The sequence below is a fragment of the Chinchilla lanigera genome, unplaced genomic scaffold (assembly GCF_000276665.1).
Source record: "Chinchilla lanigera isolate Chin_1 unplaced genomic scaffold, ChiLan1.0 scaffold00018, whole genome shotgun sequence".
NCBI lineage: Eukaryota > Metazoa > Chordata > Mammalia > Rodentia > Chinchillidae > Chinchilla > Chinchilla lanigera.
In genome coordinates, this window is record NW_004955419.1 from 14,561,316 (window position 1) to 14,584,529 (window position 23,214).

At 46.6% G+C, this 23,214-nt stretch overlaps 1 protein-coding gene across 1 annotated transcript in view; it reads right to left on the reverse strand.

Moving 5' to 3' along the window:
• Positions 1-6,001: 6,001 nt before the first annotated feature.
• The window catches only part of Snx30 (sorting nexin family member 30), a 78,126-nt gene continuing 60,913 nt past the window's right edge, over positions 6,002-23,214 (reverse strand). Inside the window, exons 10-12 of the mRNA XM_005382931.1 lie at positions 21,152-21,238; positions 10,529-10,681; positions 6,002-6,830 (exon numbers count right to left, since the gene is read on the reverse strand). Of these exons, the coding sequence (XP_005382988.1) occupies positions 6,771-6,830; positions 10,529-10,681; positions 21,152-21,238 (300 nt within the window). The 3' untranslated portion in view covers positions 6,002-6,770. The remainder of the gene's footprint in view (positions 6,831-10,528; positions 10,682-21,151; positions 21,239-23,214) is intronic.

A 23,214-nucleotide genomic window follows, 5' to 3' on the forward strand; every position in this document is an offset into this window, starting at 1 on the left:
ACAGATACAGATCTGCCATATATACATACACATACTTACATATATATATATATATGGGTTTTTTCCTGTTGCTCTGTATTTCCTGATTCTTGCAGACAAGCTATCTTTTAAGAGAAAATAAGACAAAAAGAGGCACTCATGTTTTCCCATTCTACAGACAGGTACAAATGAGAACACAACTCACGGTAAAGAAAGCATCTTTTATCAGTTTATTGGTCCATTATTTTAAGTTAATTGAGGTAAAGAAACTGTTTGTAAATTTACAAGCTAATAGTTTATCAAGCAGTACAAATTCTTTGTTTACCTCAAAATGTATACTAATCCCATAGTAAACAACAGAATTTTTAAAACATAGACATATGGGAAAAAAAAGTGGACAAAAACTGTGTGCCGGCATTAAAAATTCAACAAACAACCTTTTTCCTTAATTTTATAATCTCTGGGATCCATAACAAAGAAAAGGAGGTGACATTCTTATAGCATTTGGTAGCTTCATGAAATAAAGATCAATCTGTAAAGAAATCACTTTCTGAACACGGACTCTCTCAAGCACTTTTTATTTTCACAGCTTTTGTTTTGGCTTAATGGCAGCATGGAGAAACTGTACCACATTTACATGGAGGACTTTAGCAATACCTCAGAAAGGTTTTCTTTCTCAGTTTTTCAACATAAAGATTGATTTTTAAAAATAAGAAACACAGTCCATAATTTGAACATGTTCTAAGCAAAAGTTTTAATCTCTTAACAGTTAAAATACAAGTTTAGAAAGTTTGCTGGCAGTTTGTGTCATGGGAGTGTATCTGACGTCGGTCGCCTCACGCAGTCCTGACTCACAGAGGTGGAGGGCGCAGGCTCACAGAAACAAGGAACAGGGACTCTATGGGACAGGACTGAAACCTCAGGGGTGTCCAGGCGGACAGTGCTGACTGTGAAGGGATGCTGGTTTGTTATCTGATGAAGGCCCAGCTGACAAGGCCATTGCTTTACTGAGCTGATTCACACAGATCTGCCATCTACTTCCCCTCTCCCACTTCCATGCTGAGGAAAGTGATTCCACTGTACTCCTTCTCGGTATCATTTCTGACCACAGGGCTGCTCTCTGACTGTGAACAAGTCTGCCCAGCAGGGGTGTGGACAGGTGCCGGCTGCTCTGACCTGGCCTGCGGAGAGCCTAGACTCACCTGGTGGCCGGGCAGTGCTCCTGGGACAGGCACATAAGCAATACTTTTCATCACCGATTTTAACTAAAAGCTCTACTAAAATGGACTCCGTTATGTGAGTCACTACAATAGATTTTGTATTTTTGGCATTTCAACCTGTGGAGAATTTCCAACCAGAGCACAGTGCTCTGAGGTCCCCACAGTATCTTAAAAAGCCATTCTGTAGAAAGCGGGTAAACCTTTAATGCTGACATAACCTACAGAGTTCCTTTGATCACTATGATTTGTCAAGGCTGATATCATAGCTCTATAATCAAAGGTATGCCACAAGGCACTAAATTAATCTTTCGCACTTTAAAACAATGAAAGGTGTTGTGCTCCCTGTGTTTCCTTATATTAAAAATATCATTTGGCAATAGCAATAGTTCTCTCCCCCCAAAAGCCTACCCTAATCATGACCCTCACTTTCTGTCTTGTTTTTTTAAGAGGATCAAGGATTGATTATATTAGATCTCTAGTATTTCAATGGAGTTACATTTCTAAAATGCTGTCTACCCAGAGTTTTAAAAACACTAGTTTAATAAGGCATATTATTATTATTAGATATTTAAAATTTCTCAAAAAGTACAGTTAGGCTTTTAACAGTCTGTGGTATTTTTTTTTAATTCTGGAATTGATCTTCAAGTGCTAAATACACAGAATATTTATATGAGACACACATCTTATTGTTTTTTAAGTTTTTTTCATAGCACTTATTTACAGACTAGTAAAAACTACCTGGATAACATATCTTTCTGCCACATAGAAAAGGCTGGACAGGATGTATTTCAAACACATAAAGGGGAACCGCCTCCAGCCTGGCCTTTTTAAATGCAGACAGCCCCTGCAGTCTCCCTGATATGAGCAACTCTGGGGAGAACTGACATCCTTAAAATAAAAAAGTGGGTTAGTAAGAAATTGAATCCCTGGATTATTCACTGAATTGAAAACAACAAATATCAGATGTGGTGGAACTCACCTGTACTCCCAGCTACCTAGGAGGCTGAGGGGAAGGATCACAAGTTTAAGACCAGCTTGGGTGACTTAGGGAGACTTTGTCTCAAAAAAAAAAAAAATTTTTTTTAAAGAAAGAAAGAAAAGGCAAGGGTGCTGGGGATGCAGCTCAGTGGTTGAGGGCCTTACTAACATGCACAGGCCCTGGGTTCAATCCCCAGTACTAAGCCAGCACACCTATAATCTCAACATGCAGAAGACTGAGGCAGGAAGACTGCCATGAGTTCGAGGCCAGCCTGGACTACATACTAAGTTCAAAGCCCGAACTACATAGTGAGACCCTGTTTCAAAAACAAAAAAATCAAGGGCCGGATATATACCTCAGTGGCGCAGCGCCTGCCTGGCAAGCGCAAGGTCATGAGTTCAATTACCAGTACAAAAAAAAAACCAAACCCCAGTACTACTGGGGTGGGGGAGGGGGCAAGAGAACAACTTTAACACACCCAGCTCCACCAGTAAGTTTGGCCTAGGAGAGGATGTTTACCTCAAATGTACTGAGAAGTGCCACCTGCCATGTGAGCGTAAGCAGCAAAACACAAGCAGTGAAAGGGTATATCCAATCTCTGCCATCCTGAGGACTTTTTAAAGTGAGGCGGGCAAACCCAAATTGCCAACATAACCTTGTAAATGATGATGGCCGAAACAGTGCCACCCCAGCCATAGCATTTGCTTCCTCTGTTTCCACAGGCCTTTCAGGCAGGTGTCCAGATGGGTACACCCTTGCCTGACCATGGACAGGAACCCCATCTAGCCAGAGCGCAGCCCAGTTCTAACCATGCTAAGACCCAACATGGCCTTGGAAGTTGTTCCTGCAGGATCTTACGTTCCTCTTCCCTCACCAACTCAGAATAAAGGGTAGGGGATGACTCTCCTGCACGCCAGTGAACCTCATCACAACACAGACAGTGCCTGTGGCTGAAATGAAATGCTACTGACGGCAGGATCAAGTCGCACAAAGTGGGTGTTCCTCAGGCTACCGTCCTAAGAGAGAAGCTTCACTTACAACTGCTACATGGCCACCATGCCCACCTCTGAAACAGACTTCCGGTTGGTCCCTCACCCCAGGCAGCCATACAAGCTGTAAGAAGCAAGGCGGTATATAGTTTCCTCCTGTGGAAGGGTCACTGAGAAAATCTGTTCAACAGAATCTAGAACTCCCTCTGTGGGGCTGGAATTTGGCATGAAACACTTATCTTACATTCACCAAGAACCTGAGGGTCATGCTGACTTTTACTAACCGAGCTACAGAAAGGTGTCTGGTGAGTTCCAGAGCAGTATGATCTTTCCAATTACCTTCAGTTCTTCAGCAATCATTATTAAGCTTTATCAAAGGATGAAACCCAACCACAAGCCAGGCTGAGAAATGTGCTCCCTCAGGTTGGAGCAGTGGTCCCCTGCCTTGAGCAGGCTCACTGGACTCTTCTTGCGGACCTTCTGCCCTGAGGAGGAAGTGCTGCAACACACGTGCTGCAAATCACAGCTGCTCCCTCTTTAACATCATTTACCTCTTTAAAATTTGCTCAGTTTCTAGAAATTTCTCTCCTGCTCTCTCCTGAATTTTTAACCCAGGTGAAGGACACCTTTCCCCTCCTCAGAATCCAGTCAGTTGCAAGGGAAGACTTTCCACTCCAAGTCCGCAAGCCTCAAAAACTGTCTGTGACACTCTGCTTGAGGTAAAGTATGCCTTTGAGCAAAACATCTCATGGAAAAGACATGAGAGAGGAACCAGGGAGCTGAGGTCTGTGACTTGAAAACTCTGGGACAGGGCGGTAAAACCTCTCCACGGCCATCTCTGGCACCGAGGTTTCCAAGTTACATGTCACATGGAGAATCTCCTTTGTGCCCGATCAAGGTTAAAGAGGCTAGCGGAGCTCTGTGGCACGAGGCAGCCAAGTGAGTGGGGAGGGCTAGAGACCCTCCTTCACTGCGTACTGTCCCCATCCTTCTAGGCCAGCCTTTTCACCCCATCAGACGCCAGCCTGGGGACAGGGATGAGTCTCTTTTTGGGGAAGGTCATTTCTCCACAGAAATCATTAACATACATGAGTCTTCTTGGCTTTGCCTGGAGGACAGGAAGTCTGCATTGCTTCAGCTCTTCCTGGTGTCTCAAAGCACAGGAAGATCACATGGGGACCAAACAAGCAGATCAAGTAAAAAAATCTGGAGCTGCCTGAGTCCCCTCAGAGCCAGTGCTCTGCACCCCATGAGAGAGAACCACTGCAGCCCCTGATGGCGGTGCACACTGCCGTTTGGAAAGGACTGCTTCCCGGTGGCCTGGGAAAGGCTGGGCTTTAGCAACCAGCAGGTCACCAGATTGCAGCTGCCCTGTAACTCCTTCCTCAGTTCTTTCCACGCATTCATTATCCTGGACAACATTTTTTTTTTTTTTGTGGGGAGACAACATTTTTAAAGCACACAATCCATATGGTTAAAAGCTTCCACGTTCCAAAGATAACATGCACCGCTAGGCCTATCTTGTGTCTTCTGCCAAATATCAACAGCGGGCTTCCAGCTACTAGATGCACACCCTAATTCTACCGGCACACGGTCAGGTAGGACCCGGACACGCCTCCCTGCACCAGCACAATGGTTTAGAGGTAGAATGAAATGCTGAGTCACTGGAGATGGGGTAGATGAGTGTTCTTACCCTTCTGCTTCAGTGAATCATTTCTATTTGTACCAAGCTGAAAATTCACATCAAAGGGTTTTGGAATGGCACAGATGGGGTTTAACAGTAACAGCAAGTACCAAGTGATATAAAAATTATCATTTCTATGACTCTGTTTAGCATAATAAAACAGAACCAAACTGTTCTATGTTGTCCCACGGTGGCCCCAACAGTGTCCCAGTTGCGGCTGACACAAGGTTAACTCTGCTGTTAAGAGTACAACGAAGTGACTTCAACAAGCTACAGGGTGACTGGTGTCTGTAACTTAACTTGCACATGCGGTAGAGTTTTAACTGCTTCACTTTAAAAACAAATATAAGCCAGGTATGGTGGCACAGGTCTGTAATCCCAGCACTTGGGAGGCTGAGGCAGGAGGATCACTATGAGTTTGAGAGTAGCCTGGGCTGTATGATGAGTTCAAGGCCAGCCTGGACTCCTTGGTGAGACCCTGACTCAAAACCAAACCTAACCAAGCCAGATCAAAAGTAACTACTGCTTTACTTGATGCTAGAGTTACAGTTCCATTGGGAAGAGTCACTGAAGAAAGAACACAAATATGACATATGCCATTTCTTTCTAGGAAGGAAAAAAAGGGAGGATAGCATTCTTTATGATTATTAATTTTACGGTGATTTAAAAAGTAAACATACTAATAGTTTGAAATGAAGATTTTAAATACACCTGGCCCAGGAATTTGGCTACAAATTGAGATTTTTCCTTAGCTAGAAGCAAACAGTTCACTGTTACCCTTGTTACCTGGAGGCCCCTGCAGTCCTGACTATTCTTCCCGATCAGGAAATGTGGAGGGTTAAAGCACTTTATGGAGAACATTCACACTGCGTTTACAAATTTTGACTGTGTCGTACGTAACAATGCAACGTGTAAGTCCTCTCACCAAAAGGCTGCCCAAACATCTACAGACATGGTAGGAAGTACTCAACTGGGTATTTTTGGTGAGGCAAAGGCAAACTGCACAAAGCAGACATTGAAAGTGGGGCTTGGTAGATGCCCATTGATCTCAACAATAGGGGAGCTACTCTGCAAAATAAAAAGTATTTCCTAACGCATCTAACCTTGACTGTATTGACAATTAACAAACAAAAGAAAAACACCAATGACCTTTACAGAGGAAAAAATGCACCTTTTTTCATTTTCCACAGAAAGTTGCTAATCTGTTGCACTCTGGCGTCACAAACATGATCAAGGAGCACAGACACCCCTCGGCTTCCCAAGGCATCACACAGGGACGAGGACGCTGGCTTGCCCACTCCAGCACGGATGCATCCAGACACTGATTTCAATGGCTCCACATGAACCAGAAACAAAAATACATGTCACTCATCACAAACAAGCAGCAGGCCACACTCACAGCTACAGGCCACTGTAAATTAAGGACTTTCTCGGAGGTCCCGACACCTCCTTCGAGGCTGGGCCAAGCCAATGCCTACAGGGGTCAAGGGCAGGGCTGCTGCCACCACCACAAGCCACAGCGCATCTCTTCATGACTCCTTCTTGTCCTTGAAAAGCAGGACCCGGATTCTCTCCCACAACAGGCAACTTCCAAAGAAGGAACGCCCACGGGATGTCGCAGGCCAGCTATGGGTTGTCGTGTTCCTCAGTTTGAAGCCTTCGTAGTGTTCCGCGTAGTAGGTTCCTTCACAGCACGGAGGCATGCTTCTTATTCTGAGAGATGATTACAGCCTCACAGACTCCACCAAGGAATAAATACTAATTGAAAACAACTGCTGTGGGGTGCAGGGGAGAGGGAGAAAGTACACGAAGGAGACGTGCTTCTGTTCACAGCAACAACCCCCCGGCACCGCAGGGGCATCCCGGTACAGAGAGCCATGCCCTGCGCAGGTAGAAGAGCCTCTGTCCCAAGAAGGAGGCTACTTGCCCTCTTGTTTCTCCTGCAGCAGTGGAATGATCGACTCCCACGCCATGAGGCACTGAAACGACAACATGCACTCAGAATTAGCGTTGAGTTTCACATTTCAGGGTTGGTTTCGACCAACAGCTCGGGGCTACCCTTGAATTGTCAGTCCTGCTAGGTGACCTCTGTCTAATGACACCTACATGTATTATCCACAGCTATCATCAACAGGGGAGGTAACAGGTGTTTGTTTGGAAGGTGTTACTCCCATCGTTATGAAAAACAGCAGTGTCGCTGTGAGGCTTACAGGCACTCACAGCAATGAATCAGCTCATCCCCAGTGAGGAGAAATGGACTCATTGGAAGAATAATCTTTCCCTTGAAAAAGCAAAACAGAGATCAGACCGGAAGCCCTTGATGAGGCCCTGCTCCGGGTGTGGGTAGGGCCTGCAGAAGACTGTAACCATGACTGGCACCTGGCACGGGCTGGTCACCTGAGTAAGAGGGGGTGGAAAACCTGCTCTTCCTCACCCACCTCAGATGGGCTTGTTTGGGTCATGCCTGGATCTCCCAAAAGGGAGAACAGGGGAAGGGGACGCAAACAATTGAGTTCCATTATGCCTAAATACTGTTAGGTATTTACATTCATTATCACATACTCTGTGAGGAGGAAGTATTATTATTTATTACACATGTTTTTGCAGATGAAGAAAATGAAACTCGGGTTAAATAACTTGCTCAGGCCAGGTGTGATGGCACATGCCTATAATCCCAGCACTCGGGAGGCTGAGGCAGGAAGATCGTTATGAGTTGGAGACCACCCTGGGCTACAAGGTGAGCTCAAGGCCAGCCTGAACTGCATAGTGAGACCTTGTCTCAAAAAGACAAAAAAAAAAAAAAACTCGCTCAAAACCCACAGTGCCTACAGCACAGTGCAAATTGATCCTCTGTCCATAACATCAATCCCTTTTTATTCTAGACCCTTGCGACAGGCCAAGAACCTGCCCAACTCTGGCACTGTCCTCTCTGAGTAGCCTACTCAGTAGAAAGGATCCTCCCCCAGAGCAGCCTCTTGCATAAAGGGAAGGAGAGGTCCGCTGGCACTGGGCCTATCTGAGGAGCAGTCAGAGGTGAAGAGCGCTGGGTGCTGAGTCACCCAGGGATGTGTTCTGAGGAAGGGGAGGGAACGGCATCCTAGGGTCACACTGAAAGGAAGGGTAGCAAAGTTGCTCCTCTGTCTCCTTTCTTTTTTTGTCTTTTTGAGACAGGGTCTCACTATGCAGCTCAGGCTGGTCTTGAACTCACTTGGCAGCCCAGGCTGGCCTCAAACTTACAACGATCCTCCTGCTTCAGCCTCCTGAGTGCTGGGACTACAGGCGTGCGCCACCATGTCTGGCTCTCCCTATTTCCTTTCTTGATGACTCAGGTTAGAGAAGAAACCAGGTTCAGAAGCTTGTCCCATACAAAGAGGGCTGGGAGCCTCAAGCAGCTTGCTTCCAGCAAGGGACCCAGAGTGTGGTCCTACTCTCTCCCTAGGCCATCACCTCGGATCTGGAAGGATCTTTCTCTACCGGCACAAGGAACTGAGGCATATCAGCTTTCTTTTTGGTCCCAAAATGTCCCAAGCTCTTTCCTATCTTGGGGACCTTTAATATAGTTTTCCTCTTGATTGGAAAGCACAGTCTGCAAGTCTTTTTCTCTATGGCTCAGAATAAACGTTATTTCCATCGTTATTTCTTGCCCTGGTCTGAATCATAGCCCCTGGTATTGTCTCCACATATCCTTTTCTTTTGCTTCTCTCCTAGCTCTGGAATTCTTTCATGAATACCTAACCTTCCCTGGACTGAAAGGTGTCTTAAGGGCAGGGGTCCTGGGATTTGTGTTATCAATTCTGTCTACCTAGTTCCTTGCACACAGCAAGTAACAAAAAACACTTGTCAAATATCATGTAGGAGCCAAGGCCCTAGCCCTGGCCCAAGATAGTAACCTTGTCTGTGGAATAACAGGAAAACACATACGTAAGACCTGGCTTTGAATCCTGGGGCCGGACTTTAGGGATGCTGGGATTCATCCCCAGGAGCGGGGATGCAGACACTGGATCTGGTTGTTTTTTGTTTTGTTTTGTTTTCTAAATTTTTGGGGGAGGGGTACTGGTAATTGAACTCAGGACCTTGCACTTGCCAGGCAGGTGCTGCTGCTGCTGAGGTATCTCCCCTCCCCTGGTTGGTTTCAGAGTAATGGGAAGGCTGATGAACAATGAAGGAAAGGTGAGAGGGTCAAGGAAGGAAGTAACAGTTATGGAGGACCTGCCATGTGCTAGGTATGTTCTAGGTACACACATGCGTTCTTTCATTTATCTTTACAGTCATGCAGTGGAAAAGGATCACTCCCATCATACAGAGAAAGAAACAGGGGCACTGACAGGCACCTTGCCTGACAGCACAGTCAGTAGAGAAAAAGGCCTCAATTCAAATGGGTGATTTCCCCACCTTTGGGCAGCCAGGGTACTCCACATGACATTTCCTAGGGTGAAAGTGTGTGGAAACCACCCAGACTTATGGACCCATTAGCTCTACAATCCTAACTCATTCACTCATGGGCTGTGTCACCTTGGCAGAGTTTTTAATCCTTGCTGAGCAATAGTTTCTTTGGCTTCACACTGAGAATACTAAGCCCTCAACATTGCAATGTGAATTGTACTCTAATGAGATGACACATGCAAAGCGCCCAGTCCAGCGTCAGCCCCAGATCACTGCAAGGGTTCCGTAGAAATGCAAGCAGGGAAAGGAGCAGCAAGCAGCTCCCCCAGACACCCAAAAAATAAGGGCCATCGGGGCCGTTTCCTTAACTGTTCTCCTCGTGAACTGGAAAAGATACAGACACGTGGCCACTGAGCAGCAACCAGAACCAGCGCACCCTTGAAAAAGACATGGATTCTCCAGCTTGGGGTACAACCTGTTTCCAGGATTCTGTTGTGAGGAGCTAGGTTACTACCTGCCCACACATTCGGGGGCTTTGTCTTTCTCACAGTTTGAATTCAAGGGTACAACTTTACTTGTTGAACTGTGATTAGCCTGCTCTCTAGAACTTTAGGCTTTTAAGGAATATCAAGATTCATCAGCAGAGATGACCTAGAACTGACTATACCAAGAGCAAACCTTGATTAAAGGAGACTGAGGCTACAGCTTGATGGAAGGCGTGCGTGTGCGTGCGTGTGTATGTGTGTGTGTGTGTGTGTGTGTGTGTATGCTGCTTAACCTGATAGATTAAGAGGATTCATAAATAAAACTTTCAATAAAACTGTTTTCCTTTGTAACCTTATACACCTTCATTTTAGGTTATTTAAAAACAGTATTTTGAAGTATCTTTTTTAAAAAACTAACAGCTGGGCACAATGGTACATGCCTGTAATCCCATATATTTGGGTCCTATGTATGAGAACAGCAAGTCTGAGGCCAGCCTGGGCAACTCAACAAGACCCTGTCTCAAAATAAAAAAGGAAAAGGGCTGGAGATGTAGCTCAGTGACAGGGCACCCAGGGCTTGATCTCAAGTACTACACACATTAAAAAACCTGTGGGAGGCTGAACCCAGGGCCTTGCGCATGCCATGCAAGCTCTCTACCACCGAACTACGCTTCCTGCGCCCTGAGACCAAACGGGTGAAATAAGGAAGGAGATGCGGTGTGCGGTGTCCCTGGCTCTGGATTTCTGGCAGGCTCTCGCGAAAGGCGCTGGCTCTTAGCCATCAGAGTCCCGTCAGGCCCGCTCCTTACCTTCTCATAATACTGGATGTTCTTGTCAGCCAAGCCCATGAGCAGCTGCCGGAAATCCTGCCGCTTATTGTTCTGCCACCTCTCCATGTCGGCCTTCAGGTCGGCGTTGAAGCACTCCACGCGGTCCTGACACTTCTCCACCTCTGCCGGCACCTGCAGGGGGCACGTGGGGGCTTCATATGTGTGGCTGTTTCTCCAGCCTCCACTCCTCTACTCACACACGGGGGGAGGCCAGGGTGCTACGTTAGATGCCTCTACACACCCCCTCTCCTGAAGGCATCTATTTGAAAGCAGGGCCTCAGTGCTGGGGGTCTAAGGAGTTCTAAGAAGGACTATCGTAACCCAAACCCCCCAACCCATTCAAGCACAGCAGAGGCTCCTGGGGAAACACTACTGAAAGACAGGAAGCGGAAACACCAAAAATTCAGAGTCAGATGTCTTTGGTTCCTTCTAGGGTTTATCCGCCCATGCTTTAAAAACGTGGTGGATCTGCACACACACAACAGTACTGGGCACCGCCCTGCTATTTTCCTGTGTCCCGTTTTGGAACAAAAAAAGAAATAAGTTCTCCCCGGTCACAAGAACGACACTGTTACTTACACTGTTTGCTAAATGCCTTTCCTGATTAATGGCAACACGGCTACCCGCCAGCTTCCTCCTCTGCACCCCACATTACAAACAAATTGGACACTTGTTTGCAATTCTCAAGGCAGAGATAATAAAAACCGGTGAGTTACACTTCGACAAGCCTGGGAAAATTATGTGTATCAAGAGAATTTGAAATACAGAGAAGAAAAACAGCACACGATTTCAAGTTTTTCCTTAAAGGAGTGCAGATGCCCTCAGAAGAGAACTATGTCTATGAAGCATCATGTACATGCCTATAATCCCAGTACTCTGGGAGGATGAGACCGGGAGGATCACAAATTCAAGCCCAGCCTGGGCAACATATTCATTTAGCAAAACCCTGTCTCAAACTTGGGGTGTAGCTCACTGTAAAGGCCTTGAGGTCAAGCCTTAGTTCCACACCCCCCCTCAAAACAACCTATGTCCCTTGCATTTCACAACTTTCACTTTGCTTACATGAGCTTTGTCCGTCCTACATGGCTGGAGGGCTTCACCCATCCTAGTCACAGCTCTCTCCTAACTCAAGAGCTCCACCAGCCCGTGCTGGTGCCCAGACGGCCAACATGCCCAGGGCTGGGCCAAACACTTCCCAACAGCGAATGAGGCCTCACATGCTGGGGACAGTAAACCCATATGTCTGCAAGCTGTGCATCACCCTTAGGAGGCAATCTTGACCAACCAAGGAATGTGCTGGGAGTGGGGACAGGGAGTCAGCCAGAGTACACCAACAAGGGAAGGCCAGGCCTGACAGCACTGGACATCTCAGGGCACTTGCCCACCTGCTACCTGGCAATGACTGAGAACGCTGCACACCGGGAACAGCTCAGCCAAGGCCTGGGGGCACAAACGTGTCTGCCTTGGGAACTAACCTTGGATCCAGCAAAGATGAGGTGGAGAGAAAGACACAGTGACGCCTCTTGGCAACTTAAGAGACAGGCACTTCTAAAAGAGAAAGCAGCCTCCACCTGGAAAATATTTAGCTTATCATTCCGACAATACCCTCTATGCCTGGTACTGAGGAATACGAAGGTCTGTGGGTCTCAACAGGCAAATTTTGTCCGAGGGTGCCAATGATCTAGTTGAGAAGAAAGAGGAACAAGCCTAGATGCAAAAGGCAGAAGTTTCAATCACTGCAGAAGAACTGATGAGGGAGTCCCATCTGGGGGAAAGATCAGGCTTCCTTCAAGACAGAGCTCAACACTTTGAAGATGACGGAAGTGGGACATATGACAGTGGAGGAAAGGGCAGTCCAGAGTGACAACACATGCAAAGGGCAGAGGAGAGAAGATACCTTGCACCACCTGGGAAATAGCCCATGGAAACACCCTTCCCCTGGGGAGATGGGGGTCGGGGCAGAGGATGAGCAGCCTGGAACTCTTCCTGAAGGCCAGGCTGGCTGAGGCCCATTTCACTCGTACCCCTTCTGGAGAAGAGACATGGCCTCATGCTTCCTCTGGCTGTGGCAGACAACTCTAGGGCCGAATTTCAGGGCATGAAAACCACATCTACCACTTACTAGTTATGCTACTTAGCGCCTCTCTCTGCCTCACCTTCTTTTTCTGGATAATCCTATATGCACTTTATAAGGTTGTTATGAGTTTAAATGATGTAATACTTGTAAAGCCTGGCCTATGATCAGTACTTAACAACTGTTTGTTAGTTCATATAGGTATCTACATTGTAAATGACTGTTCACAAAGGAAGAGCATTTGTACAGCCCCCCAAGATGAGAATATTTTAATGTGCTTTATTCCATGTATTATTAAAAAAGGGTTTCTTTTCTATTTTACAAATACAGGTTGTAATATGTTCCTTGAAATGCTAGGCCTCCTTTGCGCAGGATAGCCGACATGCAAGCCCACCAGTCATCAGAGATGAGTCACCGCCAAACTATACATTCCTGTGAGATGGTACTCGGCACTCAGGAGCCAGGGCAGCGGCCAAACACAAGGGAGAGAATGGACTGAACCAAGATGGCACAGACCACAGACAGATTTGGTGACTAAGTGCCCAAGAGAAGAAAGACACAGGGTGCCAAAACGGAGTGGGTGTCTAGTCTGGATGAACAGGGGATGACAGGGTCACACAGTACTTAGAATAAAGGATGTGTCTACAAGCCAGAGAGAAGACGCTGTGGTACCCATTGGAAAGAAGAGCCTTCCCTCCACAAAGGAGGCGGAGACAAAACAAAACAAGAAACAATCAAACAATCCAATTAAAATGTAGGGGACTTATACACAGAAGATTCTCAAATGCCCAAAAGCACATGAAAAGAGGCTCACTAGCACTAATTATTAGGGGAACGCAAGCCACAATTACAATGAGATACCACCTTACATCCATTACAATGGCTACTATCAAAAGAAAAGGACAAAACAAGTGCTGGCAATAATGTAGAATAACTGGATCCCACTATGGAAAATGGTATAGACTACACTATAGAGGTTCCTTGAAATTTAAAAATCGCCAGGCATGGTGGCACACACCTATAACCCCAGTATTCTGGGAGGCTGAGGCAAGAAGAGTGCAAGTTTGAGCTCAGGCCAGGCAACTCAGTGATTTAGTAAAAGCCTGTCTCAAAAATAAAAAAGAGGCTGTAGATGTAGCTCAGTGCAAAGGTTCTGGGTTCAATCTCCAGGACCCCCCTACACAGGCACACACACACTTAAAAACAGAATTACATGATCCTGCTGATTCCACTCGTGGGTATAAATCCAAAATGACTGAAAGCGTCTCAAAGAAATACCTGCACACTCTTGTTTACACCAGTGTTATTCACAATAGCCAAATGGTGGCAACAACCCAAATGCTCATCCATGGATGAATGGATAAACACACTGTGGTATACACATACAATGGGGTGTTCGCCTTAAAAAGGAAGGAAATTCTGACACAGGCTACAACATGGAGGGACCTGAGGATATAATGCTGAAGTAAAAGCAGCCAATCACAGGAGGACAAATATTACATGACTGCACTTACATGAGGCACTTAAAGAGTCATGAGTGACAAAAACAGAAAGCAGAATGATGGCTGCCAGAGGCCAGAAGGGGGAAATGAATGTGGGCTTTCAGTTCTGCAAAATGAAACATTCTAGAGACCAGCTTCACAACCATGTGAGTGCATTCAATACCACTGAACTGTACGCGTAAAATGATTAAGACGGTAAATTTGTGTTATGTGTATTTTACCCTAACAATTTAAATAATACGCAGGGAAAATAGAGGGGGCTGAGGAAGGCAGGACTTTCGGTAGAATTATGAAGCACCCTACATTTCTCAGAATTAATAAAGGCCTTGGCAGAGGTCACTAAGAAAGGTGGGCACAGTAGTGAATCAAAGAGAACAGAGCCAGAAGCCGGGCGTGATGGTGCACTGCTGTAATCCCAGCACTCAAGGCCACTTCTCAGAGCCACAGAAGCCCAGGGATGGCGCGAGTGAGAGGGAAGAGCAGCAGGGAGGGCTCAGAAAGAGAAGGAAAGGAGGTGGCTGCGCTGTGTGAAGGTACCAGTGTGGGAAGTGAGTCGAGCCGCTCCGTGCAGAAGAGGCCTGCGGGCAGCAGACACTCAGGCCTGCGTTCTTCCCGCTCGTTTTCCTTCTGAATGGTGTCCCTGACAATCAGTTTACTGACCAGCAGCACCCAGCATTACTTCTTAATGTTTTCTTTTTCATAACTGCAGCAGTGTTAAGAGTCATGTTTCCTGGGTCTGAAGGATAAGGAGGCAGTAATATCCAAAGCTAATAGTTGGCTGTTGCTCATTATGACACCAAATAAAAAATCATCAGATAAGATCTCAAGAGTCAAAAATTTCTAAATCTAGGTTCCCTTATCTCTCGTGAAAATTCCCACTACAGAATACAAGTTGGTAGGGTGCTGGGAAAGATGGGATGACAGTGTACATTTCTGTGTGTTGGGGAGCAGGGCGATAACCAACATTTACTCAACATTCATTTAAAAATTATACTCAAGCTCTTTCTATTTCCAGGCCCTAGCATATAATCTCTTACCTAAATTTCTTTCCTAAAGCTAGGATATCACATCATAAACCCCTGTGATGACAGCACGCTAATACAATCCCCCTAGACTACACAAGTAGACAAAACTCCAAGACTTGGGGGGAAGGGAAGTCATGGCTTCTGTGGGACAGGTTCCCAGGTGTGTGACAGGACCAATTCAAGATGGCGGCCTCCTCAGCCAGAGGCTGCTGAGCAAGCAAGAAGAGCAGAGCTTCCACAGTGACACTGCAATGGGTGCCCGCAGCCTTCTGGGAAGCCAGGTCCCCTAGGCCAGTCACCGCCAACTTCAAATAACCTTGTCTGTTTTGTACAGTGTGCCATACAAATATTTTCGGTTTCTATGTGAGAAAACCCTGACACAGGGTTAAACAAAACAGAAACTTTGGAGCACGGCAGATGAGGAGCAGGAGAGATGCACGCACCTAAGATGAGCCAGGAGCCCATACACTGAAAACTGGAGAGCCGTGAGCTCCCTGCACCACAACTCAGAGAAGCTGGGAAACAGAGACTGGAGAGCTGAGAAGGTCCAGTCTCTCTGCCCCTCCCTCCAGTGCCCATCTCTGCACGCCTACAAAGCCAGGCACGCTCCGAGGCTGAGGAAGAGAGATCACAAGGTCAAGCCCAGTCTGGGCAACTCAGTGAGACCCTGTCTCAAAAAAATAATTAATTAATTATAAAAAAGGCTGAGGGTGCAGCTCACTGTGAATGACCTTGCTTCAATCCCCAGCACCACCAAGAGAAAGAGAAAAAAAAGCCAGAGTCCTCCCCTCAACATAGCAGACTGTTGGAGCCCGCAGAGTAAGAAGGAAAGAACGCTAGCTCCAGCACTGGTGAGCTGTAGCACATACATTATGTAACTCCTGAACCAAGGCTCCTCATCTATAAAGTAGGGGTCACCACACTGACAGAGGCTGGAATTAGAGAAGATAAAGGAAGGAGGTGCAGAGTTCTGCTCCCCTTTGGCTGAATGCGTCTGGCTTTCTAACCGAAGCTGAGGTCATGGCCACTGTGCACGGAAATGGGCAACACCAGGCATCTCTCTCCTCACTTGCCAAACAAGCAGCCTCGCTTAGTGCTCTGGTGTGCTGAAGCCCGTACGGAGCACTCTCCCTGTTGCATCTTAGAGCCAGAGTTCTTGCCATCTGCCGTGTCTCCCACATTACGGAGCACAGCCATGCCCATGATTCTAAGAGCTTTTGAAGCCGTACGGCTGCTAAGAGGTTTGACCAAGTAGGGCCAATTCCTACTTCCCTTCCCTACTTCCGCTTAACCTGAGAAGCTAAGCAAATCTTCACACAACAAGCGACTCAGCCCCACACACCACCCTCACCCACCTCCACACCACACCTGCTCGCCTCCCAATGACAAATCACTTCTTTGGCTGGCACTACCCAAGACAAGGCCATTTATGGGCCAGACCTCTAAAGCAGCACCCCTTCGTCCTTTATTTTTTACCTTCTTAAAACAACTGTAAAAATTATTCAAAGCATTCCCTCCTCACAACCTTTCTTTGCTCCTTTTTGAACTAATGATACATAAATTTGTTAGTACTGAAAACAGTGCAATGCAAAATAGAGGAAGATATAAGTGTTCGCTCTACAGTTTACACCTCTTATTCACAGTGAGGTACCTCTACTTACTTCCTGATCACTTTTAAATGCAACTCCTTAGCCCCTTCTTGTTTCCAGTAGTAAGTAGCTTTGATCCCTTGAAGGGATATTTTGATTTTTTTTGGTACCAGCGATCAAACTCAGGACCTTGTACTTGTCAAGCAGGTGCTGTGCCACTGAGCTATATCCCTGGCCCCTGAAGAGGTATATTAATGCCCTTTGATAATATAAGAGGGGGTCAAAGTCTAAGGTACAAGTTCATAGTCCTGACAGATCCAGCAGAAGGGAGCTAGCCCCCTCCAAGGTCCCTGTAATTTTTAATCTCAAAATTCAAATGAGGTCAGGCATGGTGACACATGCACCTGCAATTTCAGCATTCAGAAAGCTGAGGCAGGCAGGCTGCCACAAGTTCAAGGCTAGCTGGAAATATACTCTGTGTCAGTGAGTTTAAGGCTAGCTGGAAATACACTCTGTGTCAAAAGACCAAAAAGTTTAAAACAATATTAAAATAAGGAAAACTATGTCTACATAACTATAGCTACAGTTGCCTGAGAAGAAACCATCTTAGTATCTGCTGCGTTTCCTTAAACCTAAAAACAAACCAAACCTTGAAATTCTATGTTACTAATATTTCACTCAGCTCCTGCTCCTGGCCCAGCAGCTGGAGCCATGGGGCTTGCTTCTTCATCCTAGGACTTCCTCCTAGGACTGCATCTTAGGTGTCCTTCATCCCAAACCACCCCAGTTTGAAATCTGAGACATGGGTCATGCAGTTCTGTGAGGCCACTTCTTTTCCTCTGGGTTATAGAACAGCAATCAGGTTCCCATTCCACTCTGCAGCTTCACAAAAATCAACACTCCCTCACTGTTTGGAGCAACTTTTTCAAGATTTGACTTCAAAATGAAGCTCCCAGATCCCCTCCGCTCTTCTGTTAATACACCCTCGCCAGGGCCCTCTCCTCCCTGGCATCCCCACCTCAGCCCGTGAGCGGTGTCCCTCCCCCTGCTACTTTCCAACCAGAGAACTGGTGCAGTCCCTGGGCTCTGCTCTCACCCACTTCCTGATACCCCGGTCTTCATCTCATCGACAGCAGTTCTGGTTCTATGAGCTCAAAACCACGTAAGCAAAGCACAGCAAAATCTGAAGCTGCTCATTTCCTAAAACGTCCGTCTCCATGTGTATGGGCTGTCAGGTAGGAGGTGTGGGACAGGTGGGAAGCATGGAAGCTAGAGGACACAAGGAAACTGCAAAACATCACGGAAAAGAAGAGGTTTTTTTAAATGTAGAGGGCCATAAAGTTCTCCATGAGCATTCCTGCTGGAGACTTCTAGAGCTACAATGGGCAGCAGCGGCTCAGACACCGTGCTGAGTACTTTATCATGACCACATGTATGAGACAACTGAGGCCCGCAAAGGCTAGTCAGCAAACTGGTCCAAACTGAGGGCACAGGTGGGCTAGGAACTAAAGCCCATCTGATTCCAAATCCTGCGCTTTCCTACCACGACGTACGGTCTGGACAAGCTGTCAGCAGAGGCCTCATCCACCCACCAAAGTAGCTGCTACTCCCGATCAACAGGTGCACAATTTCTGCTGGGCCACTGTTAGCTTGCACTCACTGCTACACTATCACGACAGCCCACTTTATCTTTAAATATGACAACTGCTAAATAGCAAAAAAAGGCACGCCTACCTACAGTGCATGAAGAGAATACGGATATGTCTATTAGTCCAACTATATGAAAAGAAACCCTTCCCCTTTGTAAGAGTTCCTTGGCTAAGAGGATGAGCCCTGTAAGGAGGAATCAGCACTGGCAAGAGTCTCCCACATCAGTAAGAACAGGAGGCAAGCAGTGTGTGTAGCTAGGAAGAGCTACATGGGAGCCCCAATCATCTGTTCCCTCTGCCTGAGACTGCTCCAGGGAAGGTGTGAGCTTCCAGCAGCCAGCAAGCTAGAACACAGTCAAGATTTAATTCAGCCTGGTATTCATAATCTTCAGCTTCTGTCTCTGGAAAGGAGTATGTCCAGGATAGGGGCGAACATAGTAAATCACCAAACCATCCGCTGGGAAAGCTTGCGTTCAGTGCTGAGCATGCACAAACGCTGACAGAACCATTTAAGTGACATCTGCAAAGGCAGGATCTTCAGTTTCCAACTAGCTCAGAGTCAGGACTTGCGGACTCTCCTCCTCTTCCTAACCAGGAAAAGTAACTTCTAGTTTTTAAAAAGTATTTAACTGACAAATAGTGACTGTATACATTAAAGATGTATGAGCTGACGTACACTATGTAATGAGTATCATATTAAAATGAGTATCTGTTATCTCCTATGCTGTACATGAGAGCCATGGAATATTTTATAACTACAAATCTGTACTCACTGACTGACTTCTCCCCATCTCCTACAACCACCATTCTCCTCTGTTTCTATGAACTTTTTTTGTTTGTTTTTTTGGTACCGGGAATCAAACTCGGGACCTTGCACTTGCCAGGCAGGCGCTGTGCTGCTGAGCTATATCCCTGACCCCTCTATGAACTTTTTTATATCCTAAATATAAAAGCATCAAATATTATTTGTCTTTTTTTGAAATGACTTCTATCTTCGTATTTGGGACTAGATTGTTAGAAGAAAAACATTTAAAAACAAAAACAGTATTCTATGACATTCCTTTCAGTGAGTGTAAGACATAGGCTTAACAGACAGCATCATGTTCCTGAATCTCACAGGGACAGCTAGAAATCTCCCAGTGAGTCATGCAGCTGGGGACAGAGGACAGCTGCACACCAGGCTAGATTCCCACCATGGTGTCCCCCATGACACACAGGATGGAGAGTTGACAGCCTGCGGCAAGAGGAGCAAAAGAGGTGTTCCAGCCACATGCAGTGGGCCAATAACAAAAGTCTTGGTCCTAGCCCACTCTCCGTGAGTGGAGTCTCATTCTGCACCTGGACGTGAAGTGAATCAGTATAACAACCATGCACGATGTCCCTGCTGTGTGCATCGTACTGGATGTATGGCGTCAGAAAAGCTAAGTAATTTAGCGGGCAGCTTTGTGAGTCACTTTGTTGCCCATGAATTGGGGAAGGACTAAGTCTTCCCTCTGGGCCTCAGATGACTAGCATGGTCATCATGTGATGCAATAATATAAAAAAGCATTACATAAAGTCAAACAGTGCCATTTCTGAGGTCTGGGTTTCAAATCCCCAAAGCAGGTATGTGTCAACATGGCAGCAGGAGCAGGAACCAAGGCAGAGGGAAAAAAGGATGGAGAGAAAGAACAAGGAAGGGAGACAGGAAGGAAGAAAAGTCCTGATGTCAAACTACTTCCCAGAAACTTGGTTCCCTACTATTATCTTTTAAATAACATTCCCTACCTCCACCCATTCTGTGAAACCAAATGCACTTTCCAATTACAAATAAAAAAGCGGAATGACAAAGTGGCAGTGACAAGAGTCTATTGTTGGACTATAGGATGTAATCCTAGCACTACTAGCTGCTAGTTATGTAATCTTGTGCCCTGCTTTGTTCATCTCTCTGAAATGGGAAGAATAATGGCACCTAAAACATACACTGTTGTATGGGGCAAGTTTTACATATATACCTAGCTTAGCATATTGTAAGCACCTGCACACTGACTATCATTACTCAATTTCAATCATGGCTGGATGGAAAGAAAGGCAATGAATGCAACAGCCATATAACAGATGCATTTTACAATCACGATCCTCTATTTCAACATGAAACACTGGAGCTAGACGGCAGCAGACACTTGTTAGATCATGCTTCTTAAACCTTGTAGGGTAAAGGACCACTTTTTGTTAGCTTTTTCCCTGAATCCAATCACGCTACAACCCTACTGTGGACACCTAGCATAGCTACCTGCCCACAGGCATCTCCGCAAGCCAGTGTGACAACACCCAACTCCAGTGTTTGACAAGGTGCCGAACTGGTGCTGCAGCAATATCAAGTTGCTATAGAAGTTTCTAAAGGCTCTCTCTCCCTCTCTCAGCTTTGTCATCATGGGCCAGCCATGGTTTGTGGGCCCGCCACAGTTTGTGGGCCCATCCACAAACCTCAACGTGAGAGCGATGATCTGGACTGTTCTTCCTTTTCTCTGCAGAAAGCGTCAATAAATGGCAGTGCTGCAAGTCTTTTTTAAAAAGATCCCAGGAAAACTCAACTCTAAGTACACATTAGGAACTCACAAAAATAAAGGGGAGCAAAAAAAGGAAAACAATAACATCAACTCAGCCCAACCGGTGCCAACCACCCTAGTCATACAGATCCAGGGATGAGAATTACTGAGACCAACAGGGACATCACAGCTTTCAGCCTGCAGCAGCCCAGTCCTTGCCAGTGGCATCCCTGACCTTGGGTCGGTCTTCCTTCCTCAGAGCCACGGCCTCCAGTTTGGCTTCATACTCTGCTTGAACTTGATCTCTCTTCTTCAGGACACTCTGTGGGAGGCAGAGAAGAGACACAGGTAACAGGAGTCTGCACAGAGGGCTTCCAAAGCCCAGGCACTAGCTTCTTTACCCCAGCATCCCCAGCCAGGCCCAGCCACACGCTCCCAGTCCAGTCTTCTCATGGGACAGAAGCTGTGGTGACAGGTGACAGATGGAGGAAGCACGGGAAAGGAGGGAAGAAAGGAGACCATTCTTGGAGACCAAGCTCTTCTGAGAGGTAACTGCCCAGTACTGAGAGTAAAAAACTTGAAAGGAGTAAGAGAAGAAACAGTGCCCACCTACTGCCACCCTGACGGCAGGACTCCGCCTCACCACACACAGAACACTCAGCTGGGGCCTCACAGGTCATGATGCACTGCATTCTCTGAACTCAGTGAAATGCTCCAAGCCAAGAAGTTTTTCTCTCAAATATATATAACACTGTGGTAAGGCTAAGCTGAGATAATTAATATGAACCACCTCAAAAGTCATTGTTTAGGGGTGAGAAGATGTAAAATCTATGCTCTCAACAACTTTAAGGGTAGGACACACTGTACTTATAGTCACTGCTGCATACAACAAGAAGTGAGAGGTCTCAACTCTTTAATACACTGAATTGATCCCTGGTGAACTGCTTTATTCGTTGCCCCATTAACTGCCTCTCTGTCCTCTCCTCTGGATAAGATACACCAAGAGCAAAGAGGTACAGTCGTTCCTGCAGGGTTCGGCCTGAGAGAGGTGCAGACGTAGTTGTGAGGGTGGATGTGCTGTAAGAGCTACGCGTGCATGAGGCCGGAATCCTAGTTCCATCCAGTCAGCCTGTGGGAGAGAGTGGTAAGTGGGCCCAAACCGGACCAGGCTCAGGAAGGAGCCAGGTGAGGCAAGCCAGGTGCTCTGGATGGAAAATACAGACACTCACTCATAGGCCTGTGCTAGCAGAAGGTCAGCACATCCTAGCGACTGACTCCTCACATCTGCTCCCGGGCTCCCCTCTTTTACCTCACCTAGCCCAGGCTGTGCCACTAAGACCCACCATGCAAAATGGACAAGCTTGCAGCAGACATTTTATCAAAAGCGTTTCTTTTCTCTGGTAGAATCACAAACGGCAAACCAAGAAGGGTAAGGACTTTCTTCCCCACTAACTCAGAAGTCACAGGTTGCGATGAAAGTTTCTAAATGGAAACTTTCCCTCAGCAAGACCTTCTCACAGAGCATGGAGCCAGGACAGGAAGGACCCATGCCTAGGCTAAGCAAGGCCCACCTTGGGTCCCTGACAGTGTTCTCCAAAGTGACGGGTGACCGGCTGGTTGAGAGCACTCCAAGGCCAACTTTCTAACAGAAGGTAGAAGGGAATCTGGGAACCCCAAGTCTTCCCTTGAAATAGGAATTTACTCTGATGAGTGTTTTGCCACAAGATCATGAATTAAAACCTGTAATCACTTACTTTTTCATGGTGCACCACTCACCTTTCTCCTAAGGGCTCTCACTTTGCTCCTTACACTCGTTAATCTGTAAACAGTGTCACTTACAGTGCTGTTCAATAGAACTCTTTGCTGTGATGCAAATGTTCCATTGTCTGCCCTAACAAGTAGCCATCAGTCTCACATGCCTGGTGAACACTAGAAATGTGGCTCATATGACTGAGGAATGGGTTTAAATATTTATTTGGTTAAAAAAAAAAACATTTATTTTTATTAATTTGAATTTAAACTTCAATAAATATGTACAGCTAAGGGTTATCATATTGGATGATACTCATTTATAAAGTTAAACAAAACACCTGCCTGGTGGCTCCCGGAGGGCGGTCTCCCAGCGCACGGGGAGCCTCGGGCGGAGAGCGCCGGTCTTCGGACCAGCGGCTCACTCCCGGCCTCGTCGTTCCCAGCAAGGAGGGCTTCCGGTGCACAGGGAGCCACGGGTGGGGAGCGCCAGTCTTCTGGCTGGCTAGCTTCCTGCCTGGTGGCTCCCGGAGGGTGGGCCCCCAGCGC